This window comes from Leptonychotes weddellii, chromosome 2 (assembly GCF_054177405.1).
Source record: "Leptonychotes weddellii isolate Sample4059 chromosome 2, ASM5417740v2, whole genome shotgun sequence".
Taxonomy (NCBI): Eukaryota; Metazoa; Chordata; class Mammalia; order Carnivora; family Phocidae; genus Leptonychotes; species Leptonychotes weddellii.
Genome location: NC_138370.1, coordinates 34,495,013 through 34,513,901, shown reverse-complemented (window position 1 = coordinate 34,513,901; position 18,889 = coordinate 34,495,013). Strand labels below are relative to the sequence as shown.

Here is an 18,889-nt window from a genome sequence, read left to right as displayed (position 1 = left end):
AAACGAGTTTGGAAGTTTTCCTTCCATTTCTATTTTTTTGGAACAGTTTCAGAAGAATATGTATTAGTTCTTCTTTAAATGTTTGGTAGAATTCTCCCGGGAAGCCATCTGGCCCTGGGCTCTTGTTTGTTGGGAGATTTTTGATGACTGCTTCAATTTCCTTACTGGTTATGTGTCTGTTCAGGTTTTCTTTCTTTTTTTTTTTTTTAAAGATCTTATTTACTTGTGAGGGAGAGAATGAGAGACAGAGAGCATGAGAGGGAGGAAGGTCAGAGGGAGAAGCAGACTCCCCGCTGAGCAGGGAGCCCGATGTGGGACTTGATCCCGGGACTCCAGGATCATGACCTGAGCTGAAGGCAGTCGCTTAACCAACTGAGCCACCCAGGTGCCCCTGTTCAGGTTTTCTATTTCTTCCTGGTTCAGTTTTGGTAGTTTAAACATCTCTAGGAATGCATCCATTTCTTCCAGATTGTGTAATTTGCTGGCATATAGTCGCTCATAATGTGTTCTAATTGTTTGTATTTCTTTGGCATTGGTTGTGATCTCTCCTCTCATTTGTGATTTTATTTGGGTCGTTTCTCTTTTCTCTTTGATAAGTCTGGCCAGGCATTTCTCAATCTTATTAATTCTTTCAAAGAACCAGCTCCTAGTTTTGTTAATCTGTTCTACTGTTCTTTTGTTTTCTATTTCATTGACTTCTGCTCTGATCTTTATTATTTCTCTTCTCCTGCTGGGTTTAGGCTTTATTTGCTGTTCTTTCTCCAGCTCCTTTAGGTGTAGGGTTAGGTTGTGTATTTGAGACCTTTCTTGTTTCTTGAGGAAGACTTGTATTGCTATATACTTTCCACTTAGATCTGCCTTTGCTGCATCCCAAAGATTTTGAACAGTTGTGTTTTCATTTTCATTTGTTTCCATGAATTTTTTAAATTCTTCTTTAATTCCCTGGTTGACCCATTCATTCTTTAGTAGGATGCTCTTTAGCCTCCATGTATTTGAGTTCTTTCCGACTTTCCTCTTGTGATTGAGTTCTAGTTTCAAAGCATTGTGGTCCGAATATATGCAGGAAATGATCCCAATCTTTTGGTACTGGTTGAGACCTGATTTGCGACCCAGGATGTGATCTATTCTTGAGAATGTTCCATGGGCACTAGAAAAGAATGTATATTCTGTTGCTTTGGAATGGAATGTTCTGAATATATCTGTGAAGTCCATCTGGTCCAATGTGTCATTTAAAGCCTTTATTTCCTTGTTGATCTTTTGCTTAGATGATCTGTCCATTTCAGTGAGGGGGTGTTAAAGTCCCATACTATTATTGTATTATTGTTGATGTGTTTCTTTTATTTTGTTATTAACTGGCTTATATAATTAGCTGCTCCCATGTTAGGGGCATAGATACTTAAAATAGTTAGATCTTCTTGTCAGATATCCCGCTTAAATATGATATAGTGTCCTTCCTCATCTCTTATTATAGTCTTTGGTTTAAAATCTATTTTGTCGGGGCCCCTGGGTGGCTCAGTCATTAGGCATCTGCCTTCAGCTCAGGTCATGATCCCAGGGTCCTGGGTTTGAGTCCTGCATCAGGCTCCCTGCTCGGTGGGAAGCCTGCTTCTCCCTTTCCCACCTCCCCCGCCCCGCTTGTGTTCCCTCTCTCGCTGTGTTTCTTATGTCAAATAAATAAATAAAATCTTTAAAAAAATCTAATTTGTCTGATATAAGGATTGCCACCCCAGCTTTCTTTTGATGTCCATTAGCATGGCAAATGTTTTTCCACCCCCTCACTTTAAATCTGGAGGTGTCTCTAGGTCTAAAATGACTCTCTTGCAGACCGCATATTGATGGGTCTTATTTTTTATCCAGTCTGATACCCTGTGTCTTTTGATTGGAGTTTTTAACCCATTTACATTCAGGATAACTATTGACAGATACGAATTTAGTGCCATTGTATTGCCTGGATGGTGACTGTTACTGTATATTGTCTTGGTTCCTTTCTGGTCTATGTTACTTTTTTTTTTTTTTAAAGATTTTATTTATCTGAGAGAGAGAGAATGAGAGACAGAGAGCACGAGAGGGAAGAGGGCAGAGGGAGAAGCAGACCCCCTGCCGAGCAGGGAGCCCGATGTGGGACTCGATCCCGGGACTCCAGGATCATGACCTGAGCCGAAGGCAGTCGCTTAACCAACTGAGCCACCCAGGCGCCCTGGTCTATGTTACTTTTAAGCTCTCTTTTTACTTAGAGGACCCCTTTCAATATTTCTAGGGCTGGTTTGGTATTCACAAATTCTTTTAGTTTTTGTTTGTCCTGGAAGTTTTTTGTCTCTCCTTCTATTTTCAATGACAACCGAGGTGGATATACTATTTTTGGCTGCATATTTTTCTCATTTAGTGCCCTGAATATATCATGCCAGTCCTTTCTGGCCTGCCAGGTCTCCGTGGATAGGTCTGCTGCCAGTATAATGTGTCTATCATTGTAGGTTACAGACCTCTTGTCCCGAGCTGCTTTCAGGATTTTCTCTTTGTCTCTGAGACTATTAAGTTTTACCATTAGATGTTGAGGTGTTGACCTATTTTTATTGATTTTGAGGGGGGTTCTCTGTGCCTCCTGGGTTTTGTTGCCTGTTTCCTTCCCCAAATTAGGGAAGTTCTCTGCTATAATTTGCTCCAATATACCTTCTGCCCCTCTCTCTCTTTCTTCTTCTTCTGGGATCCCAATTATTCTAATGTTGTTTCATCTTATGGTATCACTTATCTCTCAAATTCTCCCCTTGTGATCCAGTAGTTGTTTACCTCTCTTTTTCTCAGCTTCTTTATTCTCCACCATTTGGTCTTCTATATCACCAATTCTCTATTCTGCCTCATTTATCTTAGCAGTTAGAGCTTCCACTTTTGATTGCATCTCATTAATAGCCTTTTTGATTTCGACTTGGTTAGATTTTAGTTCTTTTATTTCTCTAGAAAGGGATTCTCTAGTATCTTCTATGCTTTTTTTCAAGCCCAGCTAGTATCTTTATAATCATCATTGTGAACTCTAGTTCTGACATCTTACTAATGTCTGTATTGATTAGGTCCCTGGCAGTTGGTACTGCTTTTTGTTCTTGTTCTTTTCTTTTTTTTTTTGAGGTGATTTTTTCCATCTTGTCATTTTGTCCAGAGAAGAATAGATGAATGAGAGAAAAAATGCTAAAAGGATAACAACAACCCCAGAAAAATATACACTTCCAGCAAGTGGTCACTTTTCTGTTCATTGAATTGCTGCTATTCTTTTCTTCTATCCCCTGTTGAGTTTGTAAGTGTTTAGAATGGTTTGATAACTATCTAGTTGAATTCCTGGGACCAGACGAAATTTATGTCTCCTACTCCTCCACCATCTTGCTCTTGTTATTGTTATTTTTTTTCTATTCTTTGCTGGACAAAAAGACGTGACCAAGCAAACCTCCCCAAAAGAAAGAACAGGTGGTAGTACTCATTTCCAGGAATTTAATCAATACAGATATAGGTAAGATGTCTGAACTAGATTTAGAACCAGGATTATAAAAATACTAGCTGGGCTTGAAGGATGTATAGAAGACACTAGAGAATACATTACTGTAGAGATAAAAGAACTAAAATCCAGTCAGGCTGAAATTAAAAATGCTATTACCAAGATGCAGTCACACGTGGAGGACATAAAAACAATGATGAATGAAACAGAAGAGCAAATCAGTGATATAGAAGATGAAATTATGGAAAATAAGGAAGCTGAAAAGAAGAGGGAAAGAAAACTATTAGGGACCTCAGCGATTCCATTTGACAAATTAATATCCATATTATAGGTAGACTTAGGGACCTCAGCGATTCCATATGACAAATTAATATCCATATATAGGAATCCCAGAAGATAAAGAGTGGGGAAAGAGGAGCAGAATATTTATTTGAGTGAATTATAGCAGAAAACTCCCACAATCTGAGGAAGGAAACAGACAGTTAAGTCTAAGGGGCACAGAGAACTCCCCTCAAAAGCAACAAAAATAGGTCAACACCACAACATATAACTTGCACATTGCAAATATAAAGAGAAAATCCTGAAAACAGCTTTGAAGAAGAGGCCTTTAAGCTACAAAGGTAGAAACATAAGGCTGGCAGCAGACCTGTACACAGAGACCTGGCAAGACAGAAAGGACTGCCATGATAAATTCAATGTGCTAAGTGGGATAAATGTGTAGCCAAGTATACTTTATCCAGCAAGGCTGTCATTCAGATTAGAAAAAGACGGTTTCCAAGACAAGCAAACACTAAAGGCATTCATGGCCACTAAACCAGCCTTACAAGAAATATTAAAGGGGACCCTATGAGTGATGAGAAGCCAAATGTAACAAAGACGAGAAAGGAGCAGAGACAATCTACAGGAACAGTGACTTTACAAGTAATACAATGGCAGTAAATTCATATTGTTCAATAATTGCTCTGAATGTAAATGGACTAAATGCTCCAAAAATAAAAATAAATAAATAAAAAAGATACAGGGTATCAGATGGATTTTAAAAAAAGGAACCATTGATATGTTACTTTCAAAAGATTCATTTTAGACCCAAATACACCTCCAGATTGAAAGTGAAGGGGTGGAGAACCATATATCCTGCTAATTTACATCAAAAGAAAGCTGGAGTAGCCATCTTTATATCAGACAAACTAGATTTTAAACCAAAGACTGTAGTAATAGATGAACAGGATGCTACATCATAATAAAAGGGTATATCCAACAAGAAGATCTAACAACTGTTAGTGTTTATTCCCCTAATGGGAACAGCCAAATATATAAATAAACTAATAACAAATTAAAGAAGTTCATTGAAAATAATACAATAATAGTAGGGACTTTAACATCCCACTCACAGCAATGAACAGATCATCTAAACAGATCAGCAAGGAAACAAGGGCTTTGAATGATACAGTAGGCCAGATGGAGTTAACAGATATATTCAGAACATTTGAACCTCAAACAGCTGAATATACATTCTTCTCAAGCACACAGGAACATTCTCCAGAATAGATTACATACTGGGTCACAAATCCGATTTCACCACATAAAAAAAGACTGAGATCATACCATGCATATTTTCAGATCACAAGCTATGAAACTTGAAGTCAACCAGAAAAAAATATTTAGAAGGACCACAAGTACATGGAGGTTAAAGAACATCCTACTAAAGAATGAATGGGTCGACCAGGCAATTAAAGAAGATTTTTTAAAAATACATGGAAGTAAATGAAAATGAAAACACAACAGTTCAGAAACTTTGGGATGCAGCAAAGGTGGTCCTAAGAGGGAAGTATATAGCAATACAGGCCTTTCTTAAGAAACAAGAAAGTCTCAAATACACAACCTCACTTTACACTTAAAGGAGCTGGAAAAAGAATATCAAATAAAGTCTAAATCCAGGAGGAGAAGACAATAATAAAGATTAGAGCAGAAATCACAAATACAGAAATTAAAAAAACAAAATCAAAAACAAAAAACAGTAACCCAGATCAACGAAAGTAGGAGCTGGTACTTTGAACGAATTAAAAAGATTGATAACCCCCAGCCAGACTTATCAAAAGAAAAGAGAAAGGATCCAAATAAATAAAATCTGAATGAAAAAGGAGAGATCATAACCAACACTGAAGAAATACAAAGATTATAAGAACATATTATGAGCATTATATGCCAACAATTGGGCAATCTGGAAGAAATGCATGCATTCCTTGAAACACATAAACTACCAAAACTGAAACAGGAAGAAATAGAAATTTTGAAGAGACCCATAGCCAGCATAGAAATTGAATCAGTAATCAAAAATCTCACAACAAACAACATGCCAAGGCTGGATGGCTTCCCAATGGAATTCTACCAAACATTTAAAGAATTAACACCTATTCTTCTGAAAGTGTTCCAAAAGAAGGAAATGGAAGGAAAACTTCCAAACTCATTCTATGAGACCAGCATTACCTTGATCCCAAAACCAGAGAAAGACCCCACCAAAAAGGAGAATTACAGACCAATATCTTTGATGAACATGGATGCCAAAATTCTCACCAAGATACTAGCTAATAGGATCCACCAGTACATTAAAAGGATTATTTACCACAACCAACTGGGATTTAATCCTGTCCTTCCAGCATGGTTCAACATTTGCAAATCAGTATGATGCACCACACTCATAAAACAAAGGACAAGAACCATATGATCTCCTCAGTAGATGCAGAAAAAGCATTTTACAAAATACAGCATCTTTTCTTGACAAAAATTCTCTGTACTGTAGGAATAGAGGGAAGATAACTCAACATCATAAAAGCCATATATGAAAAACCCATAGCTAATATCATCCTCCATCGGGAAAAATAGAAATTTTTCCTGAGGTCAGGAACATGACAGGGATTCTCACCACTGTCATTCAACATAGTACTGGAAGTTCTAGCCTCAGCAATCAAACAACAAAAAGAAATAAAAGTCACCCAAATCCGCAAAGAGGAATTCAAACTTTCACTCTTCACAGATGACATGATACTCTATGTTGGAAACCCAAAAGATTCTACCCAAAAATTGCTAGAACTGATACAGAAATTCAGCAAAGTTGCAGGATATAAAATCAATGCACAGAAGTCTGTTGCATTTCTATACACTAACAATGAAGCAGTAGAAAGAAATCAAGAAATCTATTCCATTACAATTGCATCAAAAACCATAAGATACCTAGGAAAAAACTTAACCAAAGAGGTAAAATATCTGTACTCTGAAAACTACAGAACACTTATGAAAGAAACGGAGGAAGACACAAAGAAATGGAAAAATCATTCCATGCTCATGGATTAGAGGAACAAATATTGTTAAAGTGTCTATTAGACCCAAATACACCTCCAGATTGAAAGTGAAGGGGTGGAGAACCATATATCCTGCTAATTTACGTCAAAAGAAAGCTGGAGTAGCCATCCTTATATCAGACGAACTAGATTTTAAACCAAAGACTGTAGTAATAGATGAACAGGATGCTACATCATAATAAAGGGGTATATCCAACAAGAAGATCTAACAACTGTTAGTGTTTATTCCCCTAATAGGAACAGCCAAATATATAAATAAAGGCAATCTACTCATTTAAAGCAATCCTTATCAAAATATCACCAGCATTTTCAGAGCTGGAACAAACAACGCTAAAATTTGTATGGAACCAGGAAAGACCCTGAATAGCTAAAGGAATGTTGAAAAAGAAAACCAGAGGTGCCTGGGTGGCTTAGTTGGTTAAGCATCTGCCTTTGGCTCAGGTTATGTTCCCAGGGTCCTGGGATCAAGCCCACATCAAGCTCCCTGTTCAGCGAGGAGCCTGCTTCTCCCTCTCCCTCTGCTGCTCCCCCTGCTCATACTCTCTTTCTGTCAAATAAATAAGCAAAATCTTGAAAGAAAGAGAGAGAGAAAGAAAGAAAAAGGAAGGAAGGAAGGAAGGAAGGAAGAAAGAAAATGAAAACCAAAGCCAGTGGCATCACAATTCTGGACTTCAAGCTGTATTACAAAGCTGTAACCATCAAGACAGTATGGCACAAATACAGTCACATAGATCAATGGGACAGAATAGAGAATCCAGAAATGGACCCTCAACTCTCTGGGCAACTAATCTTCAACAAAGCAGGAAAGAATAGCCAATGGAGGGGGAACCAGTCTCTTCAACAAATGCTGTTGGGAAAACGACAGCCACATGTAGAAGAATGAAACTGAACCATTTTCTTACACCATACACAAAAATAAATTCAAAATGGATAAAATACCTAAATGTGAGACAGTAAACCATCAAAATCCTAGTGGAGAACACAAGCATCAACCTCTTCGACCTCATTGCCAGTACCTTCTTGCTAGATACATCTTCAAAGGCAAGAGAAACAAAAGCAAAAATGATCGGGACTTCGTCAGAATACAAAGCTTTTGCATAGCAAAGGAAACAGTCAACAAAACTAAAAGGCAACCTGCAGAATGGGAGAAATATTCGTTAATGACATATCAGATAAAGGGCTAGTATCCAAAATCCATAAAGAATTTATAGCTTGCTCAACACCAAAAAAAAAATAATAATCTAGTCAAGAAATGGACAGAAGACATGAATAGACATTTCTCCACAGAAGACATGCAAAGGGCCAACAGACACATGAAAAGATGCTCAATGTCACTCAGTATCAAGGAAATACAAATCAAAACAATGAGATACCACCTCACATCAGTCAGAATAGCTAAAATTAACAAGTCAGGAAACAACAGATATCAACAAAGATGTGGAGGAAGGGGAACCCTCCTACACTGTTGTTTGGAATGCAAACTGGTGCAGCCACTCTGGAAAACAGTATGGAGGTTCTTTGAAAAGTTAGAAATAAACCTACCCAATGACCCAGCAATTGCACCACTAGGTATTTATCCAAAAGATACAAACATAGTGATTCAGAGAGACACGTGCATTTCAATGTTTATAGCAGCAATATCCATAATAGCCAAATATGGAAAGAGCCCAGATGTCTATGGACGATGAATTGATAAAGATGTGATTATATATATATATATATATATATATATATATATATATACACACACACACATCGGTTATATAATGTATATGTATATATACATTGGTTATATAATGTATATACATTATAACCGGTTTTATTGGTTTATCCAATTTATTATCTATGTCATCCAACTCCCACTATATATATATATATCATTATATATATGATATCAAAAAGAAGGAAATCTTGCCACTTACAATGACGTGGATATAACCAGATGATATGCTAAGCGAAATAAGTCAGAGAAAGACAAATACCATATGATTTTACTCATAGGAATTTAAGAAACAAAACAGATGAACATAGGGGAAGGGAAGGAAAAACAAAGTAAGATAAAAACAGAGAGGGAGGCAAACCATGAGAATCTTAGCTATAGGAAAGAAACTGAGGGTTGCTGGAGGGGAGGTGGTGGGGTGGGATATTTGGGTAATGGGCATTAAGGTGGACACTTAATGTCATGAGCACTGGGTGTTATATGCAAGTAATGGATCACTAAATTCTACCCCTGAAACTAATAACACACTATATGTTAACTTAATTGAAAAGGGAAAAGACTGTTGACTAAATTTTTTTTAAAGGTCAAGCATGTCTAAACCATATTTCTTTTGTTCCATATCACCTGTCCTCCTTACTTATTCAACAGTGCTTCTGGATATAGAATAAGAGAGGGTTTTGGATGGCCTGGCTCAATTACAATTGTTTCTCCATGTCTGAGTGGTAGTTTTAGAGCTTGTGTACATGTTGGTAAAGGATATCAATGCAAGTAAGATGAGAAGAGATGAAATAAACTTAATAGATTTAGAGAAAATAATGTTGCAGAAGTTAAAAATAGAGAAAGTTAAAATCCTAGCAAAATGAGAAGAGCTGATCAAGAAAGAAAAATAGAATACAAAAGAAATGAGAATAAGAAGGACAATAGAAACACATAGCTTATCACCACTAGCCTAGGGGACAGGGCTTTTGTATCCTGTCACCTCAAGCCATGTCATATTAACAAAGGTAATGCACTACAGTTACAGTTAGCGTCTACATGGGATTAGGACTTTTCACCAGCAAGGGACAGAAACCTTTTCTACATGGAATTTAGCAAAATAAGGATTTTTTTTTTTTTTTTTGCTAGCTCACTTTAACAGAAAGTCAAGAGATAATTTAAGATTTGATTCAGGTCTTTTCTCATCTTCTTTTCTCCTGCTTTTAATTCTTCAACCCCATAAATTTTTGTTGATATTATTTTTCAGCAAGTTCTCCCAGTAGCTTTGAGAAAATACCCTGCCAATTCTTAGCCCTGCAGCAGAACATATCTGCTTAGGTTTCTGAAATATTCCTTCAATAGAGTCTCAGTGACTTGACTTGGATAACATACCATTCACAAGCAAAGTACTGGTCCTAGAACCTACATATTTTTAATTGGTCCACATGGGTCACATGTCTATTTATTTAGCTGAATAAATACAGCTTATTCTTCATATAATAGCGAGAAATATCAAATTGATTATGGTACACTTTGCCTAATCTGGAACCTTCCCCCACTGATTTTTAGGCCTATGTTAATTGTCTGATCTCATCTCAGTTCACATTCCCTCCCACTCACTCTGCTTCAATCGCCCTGGCCTCCTACATGTTCTTTGAGCATTCTAAGCAGGTTCTACTTTGAGACTTTTTTTGCTTTGTTTCTTCTGCCTGAATGATATTCCCCACACATGTGGACATGGCTCATTCTTTCATATCCTTAAGGTCACAAGGGTGATTTCTTTGATCACTTTATTCAAAATTAGTTTTCTCAGTACATAACATGTGTTCTTTCTTTGCTTTAGTTTTCCACAGGGCACTTATCAGAATCTAAGAAATTGAATGTTTTATTGGTTTATCCAATTTATTATCTATGTCATCCAACTCCCACTAAAATGTAAGATTTCTGAGGGCAAGCAAGCAGCAGATCAGTAGCAAATACATAGTAGGTATTCAGAAAATATATTGAATATATTGAATGAATTAATAAATCAATGCACAAATGAATACAATCTTTGAGTGGGAAACTTTGACCAGATAATTTTATCTAAAGGGGAAATTGTGTGGATCAGGTACCATGAAATCGATAGACTCTTTTATATAATTCTCCTATTTGTATTAGGAACTATTTTTAAACCCTATTTTGATACCAATTTGAACCTTGTTTTGTTCGTCATGAAGAAAACCACATGTAAACTGTTTTTATAATTTCACTCCTCACTTTTGATGGATTTCCAATTTCTCATGCTTAAAACATGAAAGAAGTGATAATAGTTTTCCTACAGGGTTACTAAGTCTACTAAGTGAGTTTATATGTACAAAAGTAATTTATACAATAAAAGCACTAAAAAAAAAGACATGATTATGGATATTTATAACCACTGATTGCATTTACATTTTTAAAATATGTTAGTTATAATTAGGCTAATCAAAGAAATCCAGTGCAAAAGTAATGTATTTATTTCTGTTTTGTTGTACTTCCCTTAGGGGATCATGGACATTGAAGCATATTTTGAAAGAATTGGTTATAGGAACTCTAGGAAGAAAGTGGACTTGGAAACATTAACTGACATTCTTCAGCACCAAATTCGAACCATTCCCTTTGAGAACCTTAACATCCATTGTGGGGAAGCCATGGAATTGGGCTTGGAGCCCATTTTTGATCAAGTTGTGAGGAAGAACCGTGGTGGGTGGTGTCTCCAGGTCAATCATCTTCTGTACTGGGCTCTGACCACAATCGGTTTTGAGACCACAATGTTAGGAGGGTATGTTTACAGTACTCCAGCCAGCAAATATAGCAATGCTATGATTCACCTTCTCCTGAAGGTGACTACTGATGGCAGGAATTACATAGTGGATGCTGGGTTTGGACGCTCTTACCAGATGTGGCAGCCTCTGGAGTTAATTTCTGGGAAGGATCAGCCTCAGGTGCCTTGCATCTTCCACTTGTCAGAAGACAAAGGAATCTGGTACTTGGACCAAATCAGAAGAGACCAGTACATTCCAAACCAAGAGTTTCTTAATTCTGATCTCCTAGAAAAGAACAAATACCGAAAAATATACTCCTTTACTCTTGAACCTCGAACAATTGAAGATTTTGAGTCTGTGAATACATACCTTCAGATGTCTCCAACATCTGTGTTTACAAGCAAGTCATTCTGTTCCTTGCAGACCTCTGAAGGGGTTCACTGTTTAGTGGGCTGCACCCTTACCTATAGGAAATTCAATTTTAAGGATAATATGGATTTGATAGAGTTTAAAATACTGAATGAGGAAGAAGTAGAAAAAAAGCTGAAAAATATATTTAATATTTCCTTGGAGAGAAAACTTGTGCCCAAACATGGTGATCAGTTTTTTACCATTTAGTATAAGGAGCAAAAATGGTCCTCAGTATTACTTCATGTACTGAAACTTTTTATTATAAAAATTTTTAAACATATATTAGAGACAATAAAAAAGTAAATATTTGTATCACCCAATTTATCAGTTATCAGCTACCATATTTCCCCAATACTCACATTATAATGAGGAAAATTTTACCCTTAAAAATGTCAGCATTTAACATATTAAGCTGTAGTCATCAAGACAGTATGGTCAGACACATAAATCAATGGAACAGAATACAGAACCCAGAAATGGATCCACAACTATATAGTCAACTAATCTTCAATAGAGCAGGAAAGAACATCCAATGGAAAAAAAACCAGTCTCTTCAACAAATGGTGTTGGGAAAACTGGACAGCCACATGCACAAAATGAAACTGGACCACTTTCTTAGACCATACACAAAAAAATAAATTCAAAAGACCTAAATGTGAGACAGGAAACCATCAAAATCCTAGAGGAGAACACAGACAGAAACCTCTTTGACCTCAGCTGCAGCAAGTTCTTACTAGACACGTCACCAGAGGCAAGGGAAACAAAAGCAAAAATAAACAATTGGGACTTCATCAAAATAAAAATCTTCTGCACAGTGAAGGAGACAATAAAACTAAAAGGCAGCCCATGGAATGGGAGAAGATATTTGCAAACAACATATCAGATAAGGGTTAATATCAAAATCTATAAAGAATTTATCAAACTCAACACCCCCAAAAACAAATAATCCAGTTAAGAAATATGTGGAAGACATGAATAGACACTTCTCCAAAGAAGACATACAAATGGTTAACAGACACATGAAAAAATGCTCAACATCACTCATCATCAGGGAAATAAAAATCAAAACTACAGTGAGTTATCACCTCACTTACCAGAATGGCTAAAATTAACAACAAAGAAAAAAACAGGTGTTGGTGAGGCTATGGAGAAAGGGGAACACTCTTGCACTGTTGGTGGGAATGAAAACTGGTGTAGCCACGCTGGGGAACAGTTTGGAGGTTCCTCAAAAAGTTAAAAATAGAACTCCCTACAATTCAGCAATTGCACTCTCAGGTATTTACCAAAAAGATACAAAAATACAGATTCTAAGGTGGTACATGCACCCCAATGTTTATAGCAACATTATTCAACAATAGCCAAACTATGGAGAGAGCCCACATGTCCATCAACTGATGAATGGATATAGAAGAGGATATATATATATATATATATATATATATATATATATGGAATATTACTCAGCCATCAGAAAGAATGAAATCTTGCCATTTGCAATGATGTAGATGGACTAGAGTGTATTATGCCACATGAAATAAGTCAGAGAAAGAAAAATACCATATGGTCTCACTCATATGTGGAATTTAAGAAAGAAAACAGATGAACATATCGGACATGGGAAAAGAAGAAAAGGGGAGAGGGAAACAAGCCATAAGTGACTCGTAACAATAGAGAACAAACTGAGGGTTGATGGAGGGAGGTGGGTGGTGGATGGGCCAGATGGATAATGGGTAATAAAGAAGGCACTTGTTGAGGTACATGGGCAACTCAGTCAGTTAAGTGTTTGCCTTCAACTCAGGTCATGCTCCCAGGGTCTTGGGATCAAACCCCACAATGGGCTCCCTGCTCAATGGGGGAGTCTCCTTCTCTCTCTCCCTCTGCCCCTGCCCATGCTCCATCTCACACTCTATCTCAAATAAATAATAAATAAATAAATAAATAAATAAATAAATAAATAAATAATATCTTTAAAAAGAAAAAAGAAGACACTTGTGATGAGCACTGGGGATTGTATGTAAGTGATGAATTACTGAATTCTATTCCAGAAACCAATAATGCACTATATGTTAACTAACTAAATTAAAAAAGAAACAGGATAAAATCAGAATGTAGAAAAAATAATTATGGAAGAGAGGCAATTTGGTGGAAGAGTAGGGGACCTCATTTCATCTGGTCCTCTGAATTTAGCTAGATAACTATCAAATCACTCTGAACACCTATGAATTCAACCTGAGATACAATAAAAGAATTGCTGGAATTCTATAAATAGAAAAGTGACCACTTTTTGCAGGGTAGGAGTGTGGAGAAATGAAATGGAGGGGACATATCGGAGGATAAACGGCAGAGGGGAGGGAGCCTCTGTAAGCCGGCTACCAGAAAGTGATATAGCCCCAGAGCACAAAATCTGAACCTTTAAAAATCTGCTCCAGTGAGAGACATCCCTGCCTGAAAGATGCTCTTTGGTGAAGTGGGACAGAATCCTAGGTGGAACAGTGTAGTCTCAGGATCCCTGGGGTCACAGAGAGCATGGGGGGTCCCTGAGCCAGCAGAGTTCCCCAGCATTGGAGCGGGGAACCTGGTTACTGTCTGTGAGCCCAGGAGGAGGCTCTCAGCTTGGTTCACCATAAACTGTGTACCCTGCAGGCTCTGGTGACACCTGTCAGTGGGGTGGGGAGGAGTCTTGCAAAGATCAGTTAAAGCCGTGGCCCTCTGCCTTCCCCTGGGAGGGGCAATAGGGACACTGGCACTACTAGGTGAATGCTCTCCTTGCAGGGTCCCTGCAAGGACAGAGGCTCGTGACCCCCTACCTTCCCCCAGTAGGGGAGGTACGGGTGCACGCATGACCAGGTGACAGTTCTATCGGGGGGGGTGTTCTGAAAAGGACAGAAATGCGTGACCCTCCACCTTCCCCCAGGAGGATCAGTGCAGGCACGTACCACAGGAGTCTGCAGTGTGGCACACACAGTGAAAACTGCTTATCCCTGAGAGTTTACTGAAGAAAGGGGACCACTGTCTTTCAGCTTGGGGGCTGGAGATTGGGGCACAGCCATTTTTACTCTCATCTTCTAAAGAGGCCTGGAAAGCCTTCAGGGAACAAAAGCCACATAGAAAAACATTACACTGAGCCTGTCCCCTGGCAAGGTGTGGTGCAACTCGGCCAAGACAGACACCTGAGAATCAATGCAGCAGGCCCCTGCTCCAGGACTAGCTGGAAGAACAGGGAACACCAAGCTTACAGAGCACACAGCACTGCAAACGTGCAGCTCTAAGGGAAAATAGTATATAGAATTTGAGGTTGTTTCTCATGATTCTTTTATATTTCAGTTTAAAATTTTCCCTTTTCAATGAGTTTCTTATTTTATCAACTCTTTGTTTTTAAGTCTTTTTTTAATTTTCATTTTTTACATTTACATTTTCTAGACATATTCTTCTATTTTGGTTTCCTTTCACTGTATTCAATTTTATTTTTGTATATGTATAGTTTTGCCTTCTTTACAATTTTGGGATTTAGTGTCTTCTAACACACAGACCAAAATACACCCAGGACCAAGTGGATCACGCTGTTTTGTCCACCTGGGAGATTTTATTCTCTCTTCCCCACCCACTGCCCTGCCTTTTTTTTTTTTTTTTGGTTTCTGACCCTTCAGATTTAGCTAGTGTGTATTTCCCTTGAGTTGGAGTTGATATTTGTTTTTTTTTCATCTGTTCATCCATATATCTTTAGGCAAAATGACTAGAAGGAGGAATTCAAAACAAAAGAAAGATCCAGAGGTAATACTCTCTGCCACAGATCTAATTGATGTGGATGTAAGTAAAATGTCAAAGATGGAATTCAGGATAACAATTATAAAGTTAATAGCTGGGCTTGAGAAAAGCATAAAAGACACTAGAGAATCTCTTATTGCAGAAATGAGATCTAATCAGGCCTAAATTAAAAATGCTCTCATATGAAGTCTAAATTGGATGCTCTAACAACTAAGGTAACTGAGGCAGAAGAGACGGTAAGTGACATAGAAGACAAGTTGGAAAGGAAGGAAGCTGAGGAAAAGAGAGAAAAAACAACTAATAGACTAATAGACCATGAAGGGAGGCTTTGAAAAATCAGTAATGCCATAAAATGAAACATCAGAATTATTAGAGTGCCTTAGGGAGAGGAAAGAGAGAGAGGGTCAGAAGGTATATTTGAGTATAGCTGAGAACTTCCTTAATCTGGGGAAGGAAACAGCCATTCACATCCAAGACATAGAGAAGACCCCTCCCAAAATCAATAAAAGCAGATCAACACTCTGACATATACTAAGGAAGTTTGCAAATTTCAGAGATAAAGAAAAAATCCTGAAAGCAGCTGGAGACAAGAGGTTCTTAACCTATAAGGGTAGGAACATTAGACTGACATCAGACTTAATCCACAGAGACCTGACAGGCCAGAAAGATCTGGCATGATATATTCAGGGTATAAATGAGAAGAACATGCAGCCAAGAATACTTGCAGCTGAATCCAGCAAGGCTGTCATTAAGAATGGAAGGAGAGATAAAGAACTTCCAGGACAGACAGAAATTGAAAGAATATGTGACCACCAAGACAGCACCACAGGTAATATTAATGTAATGTAAGCAATTAATTGAATTGAATTGGATTAATCTGGATTAAATATATATATATATTTAATCACTGTATATTAATGTAATGTAAGCTTAATCAAATATTAAGGTAATGTAAGCAAAGAGAGACCAAGAGTAACATAAGAGTAACATAAACCAGAAGGAAACAAAATCTACAGAAACAGGAATTTACAGGTATTGCAATGGCACTAAATTCATATCTTTTCATGGTTACTCTGAATGTAAATGGGCTAAATGTTCCAATCAAAAGACACAGGGTATCAGATTGGATAAAAAGGCAAGAACCATCCATATGCTGTCTATAAGAGACTCACTTTAGACCCAAAGACACGTCCAGATTGAAAGTGAGGGGATGAAGAACCATTTATCATGCTAATGGACATAAAAGAAAGCTGGGTAGCAATCCTTATATCAGACAAATTACATTTTAAACCAAAGACTCTAGTAAGAGATGAAGAGGGACACTATATCATAGTTAAAGGGTCTATCCAAAAAGAAGATCTAACAATGGCAAATATTTATGTCCCTAACTTGGGAGCAACCAATTATATCAACCAAGTAATAACACAGTTAAAGAAACACATTGATAATAATACAATAATAGTAGGGGACTTCAACACCCCACTCACAGCAATGGATAGATCATCTAAGCAGAAGATCAACAAGGAAACAAGGGCTTTGAATGACACACTGCACCAGATGGATGTAACAGATATACCCAGAATATTCCATCCTAAAGCAACAGAATACACATTCTTCTCTAGTGTATATGGAACTATCTCCAGAATAAATCACATACAGGGTCACAAATCAAGTCTCCACCAGTACCAAAAGATTGAGACCATTCCCTGCATATTTTCAGACCACAAGGTTTTGAAACTTGAACTCAATCACAAGAGAAAATTTGGAAGCAACTCAAACACTTGGAGGTTAAAGAGCATCCTGATGAAGAATGAATGGATCAACCAGGAAATTAAGGAAGATTTTAAAAATTCATGGAAAGAAATGAAAATGAAAACACAGCTGTACAAAACCTTTGTGATACAGCAAAGGTGGTCCTAAGAAGGAAGTACTTTGCAATACAAGCCTCTCTCTAAAAACTAGAAAAATCTCGAATACACAAGTTAACCTTACACCTAAAGGAACTGGAGAAAGAATAGCAAATAAAGCCTAAACCAAGCAGAAGAAGAGAAATAATAAAGATTAGAGCAGAAATCAATGAAATAGAAACCAGAAGAACAGTAGAACAGATCAATGAAACTAGAAGCTAGTTCTTAGAAAGAATAAGAGAGATACACCTCTGGAAGAATTATCAAAAAGAAAAAAAGACCCAAATTAATAAAATCATGAATGAAAAGGGAGAGATCACGACCAACACCAAAGAAATACAAACAATTATTAGACATATTTTGAGCAACTATATGCCAACAAATTAGGCAATCTGGAAGAAATGGATGCATTCCTGGAAACTTATAAACTACCAAGACTGAAACAGGAAGAAGCAGAAAATCTGAACAGACCAATAACCGGTAAGGAAATTGAAGCAGTAATAAAAAACCTCCCCCAAAACAAGAGTCCAGGGCTGTATGGCTACCTAGAGGAATTCTACCAAACATTTTAAGAAGAAATAAGACCTATTCTACTGAAGCTGTTTCAAAAAATAAAAATGGAAGGAAAACTTCCAAACTCATTCCATGAGGCCAGCATTACCTTGATCCCAAAACCAGACAAGTCCCCATCAAAAAGGAGAATTACAGACCAATATCCCTGATGAACATGGATGCCAAAATACTCACCAAGATCCTAGGCAATAGGATCCAACAGTACATTAAAAGGATTATTCATCATGACCAGGTGGGATTTATTCCTGGGATGCAAGGGTTGTTCAACATTCAGGAATCAATCAATGTGATAGAACATATTAACAAAAGAAAAGACAAGAACCACATGATCCTCTTCGTTGATGCAGAAAAAGAATTTGACAAAATACAGAATACTTTCTTTACAAAAACTCTCCCAAGTGTAGGGATAGAGGGAACATACCTCAATACCTTAAAAACCATCTATGAAAAGCCCATAGTGAATATCATTCTCAATGGGGAAAAACTGAGAGCTTTTCCCTTAAGGTCAAGAACACTACAGGGAGGCCCCCTCTCACCATTTTTTTTGTTAATTAATTTATTTGACAGAGAGATAACACAAGTAGGCAGAGTGGCAGGCAGAGGGAAAGGGAGAAGCAGGCTCTCTGCTGAGCAGGGAGCCCGATGCAGGGCTTGATCCCAGGACCCTGGGATCATGACCTGAGCTGAAGGCAGCCGCTTAACCGACTGAGCCACCCAGGTGCCCCGACTCTCACCATTTTTGTTCAACATAGTACTAGAAGCCCTAGCCTCAGTAATAAGACAACAAAAACAAGTAGAAGACATTCAAATTAGCAAAGAAGAAGTCAAACTCTCTCTCTTTGCAGATGACATGATACTTTATGTGGAAAACCCAAAAGACTCCACACCCAAGTTACTAGAACTCATACAGCAAT

At 37.6% G+C, this 18,889-nt stretch overlaps 1 protein-coding gene across 1 annotated transcript; it reads left to right on the top strand.

The window, feature by feature from the left end:
- The first annotated feature begins 11,022 nt into the window (after nt 1-11,022).
- On the top strand, nt 11,023-13,692 carry LOC102735960 (arylamine N-acetyltransferase 1). Its single transcript, XM_081809780.1, has one exon. It carries the CDS (start codon nt 11,065-11,067, stop codon nt 11,935-11,937), a length of 873 nt encoding a protein of 290 aa, XP_081665906.1. The 5' UTR covers nt 11,023-11,064; the 3' UTR covers nt 11,938-13,692.
- The last annotated feature ends 5,197 nt before the right edge of the window (nt 13,693-18,889 follow it).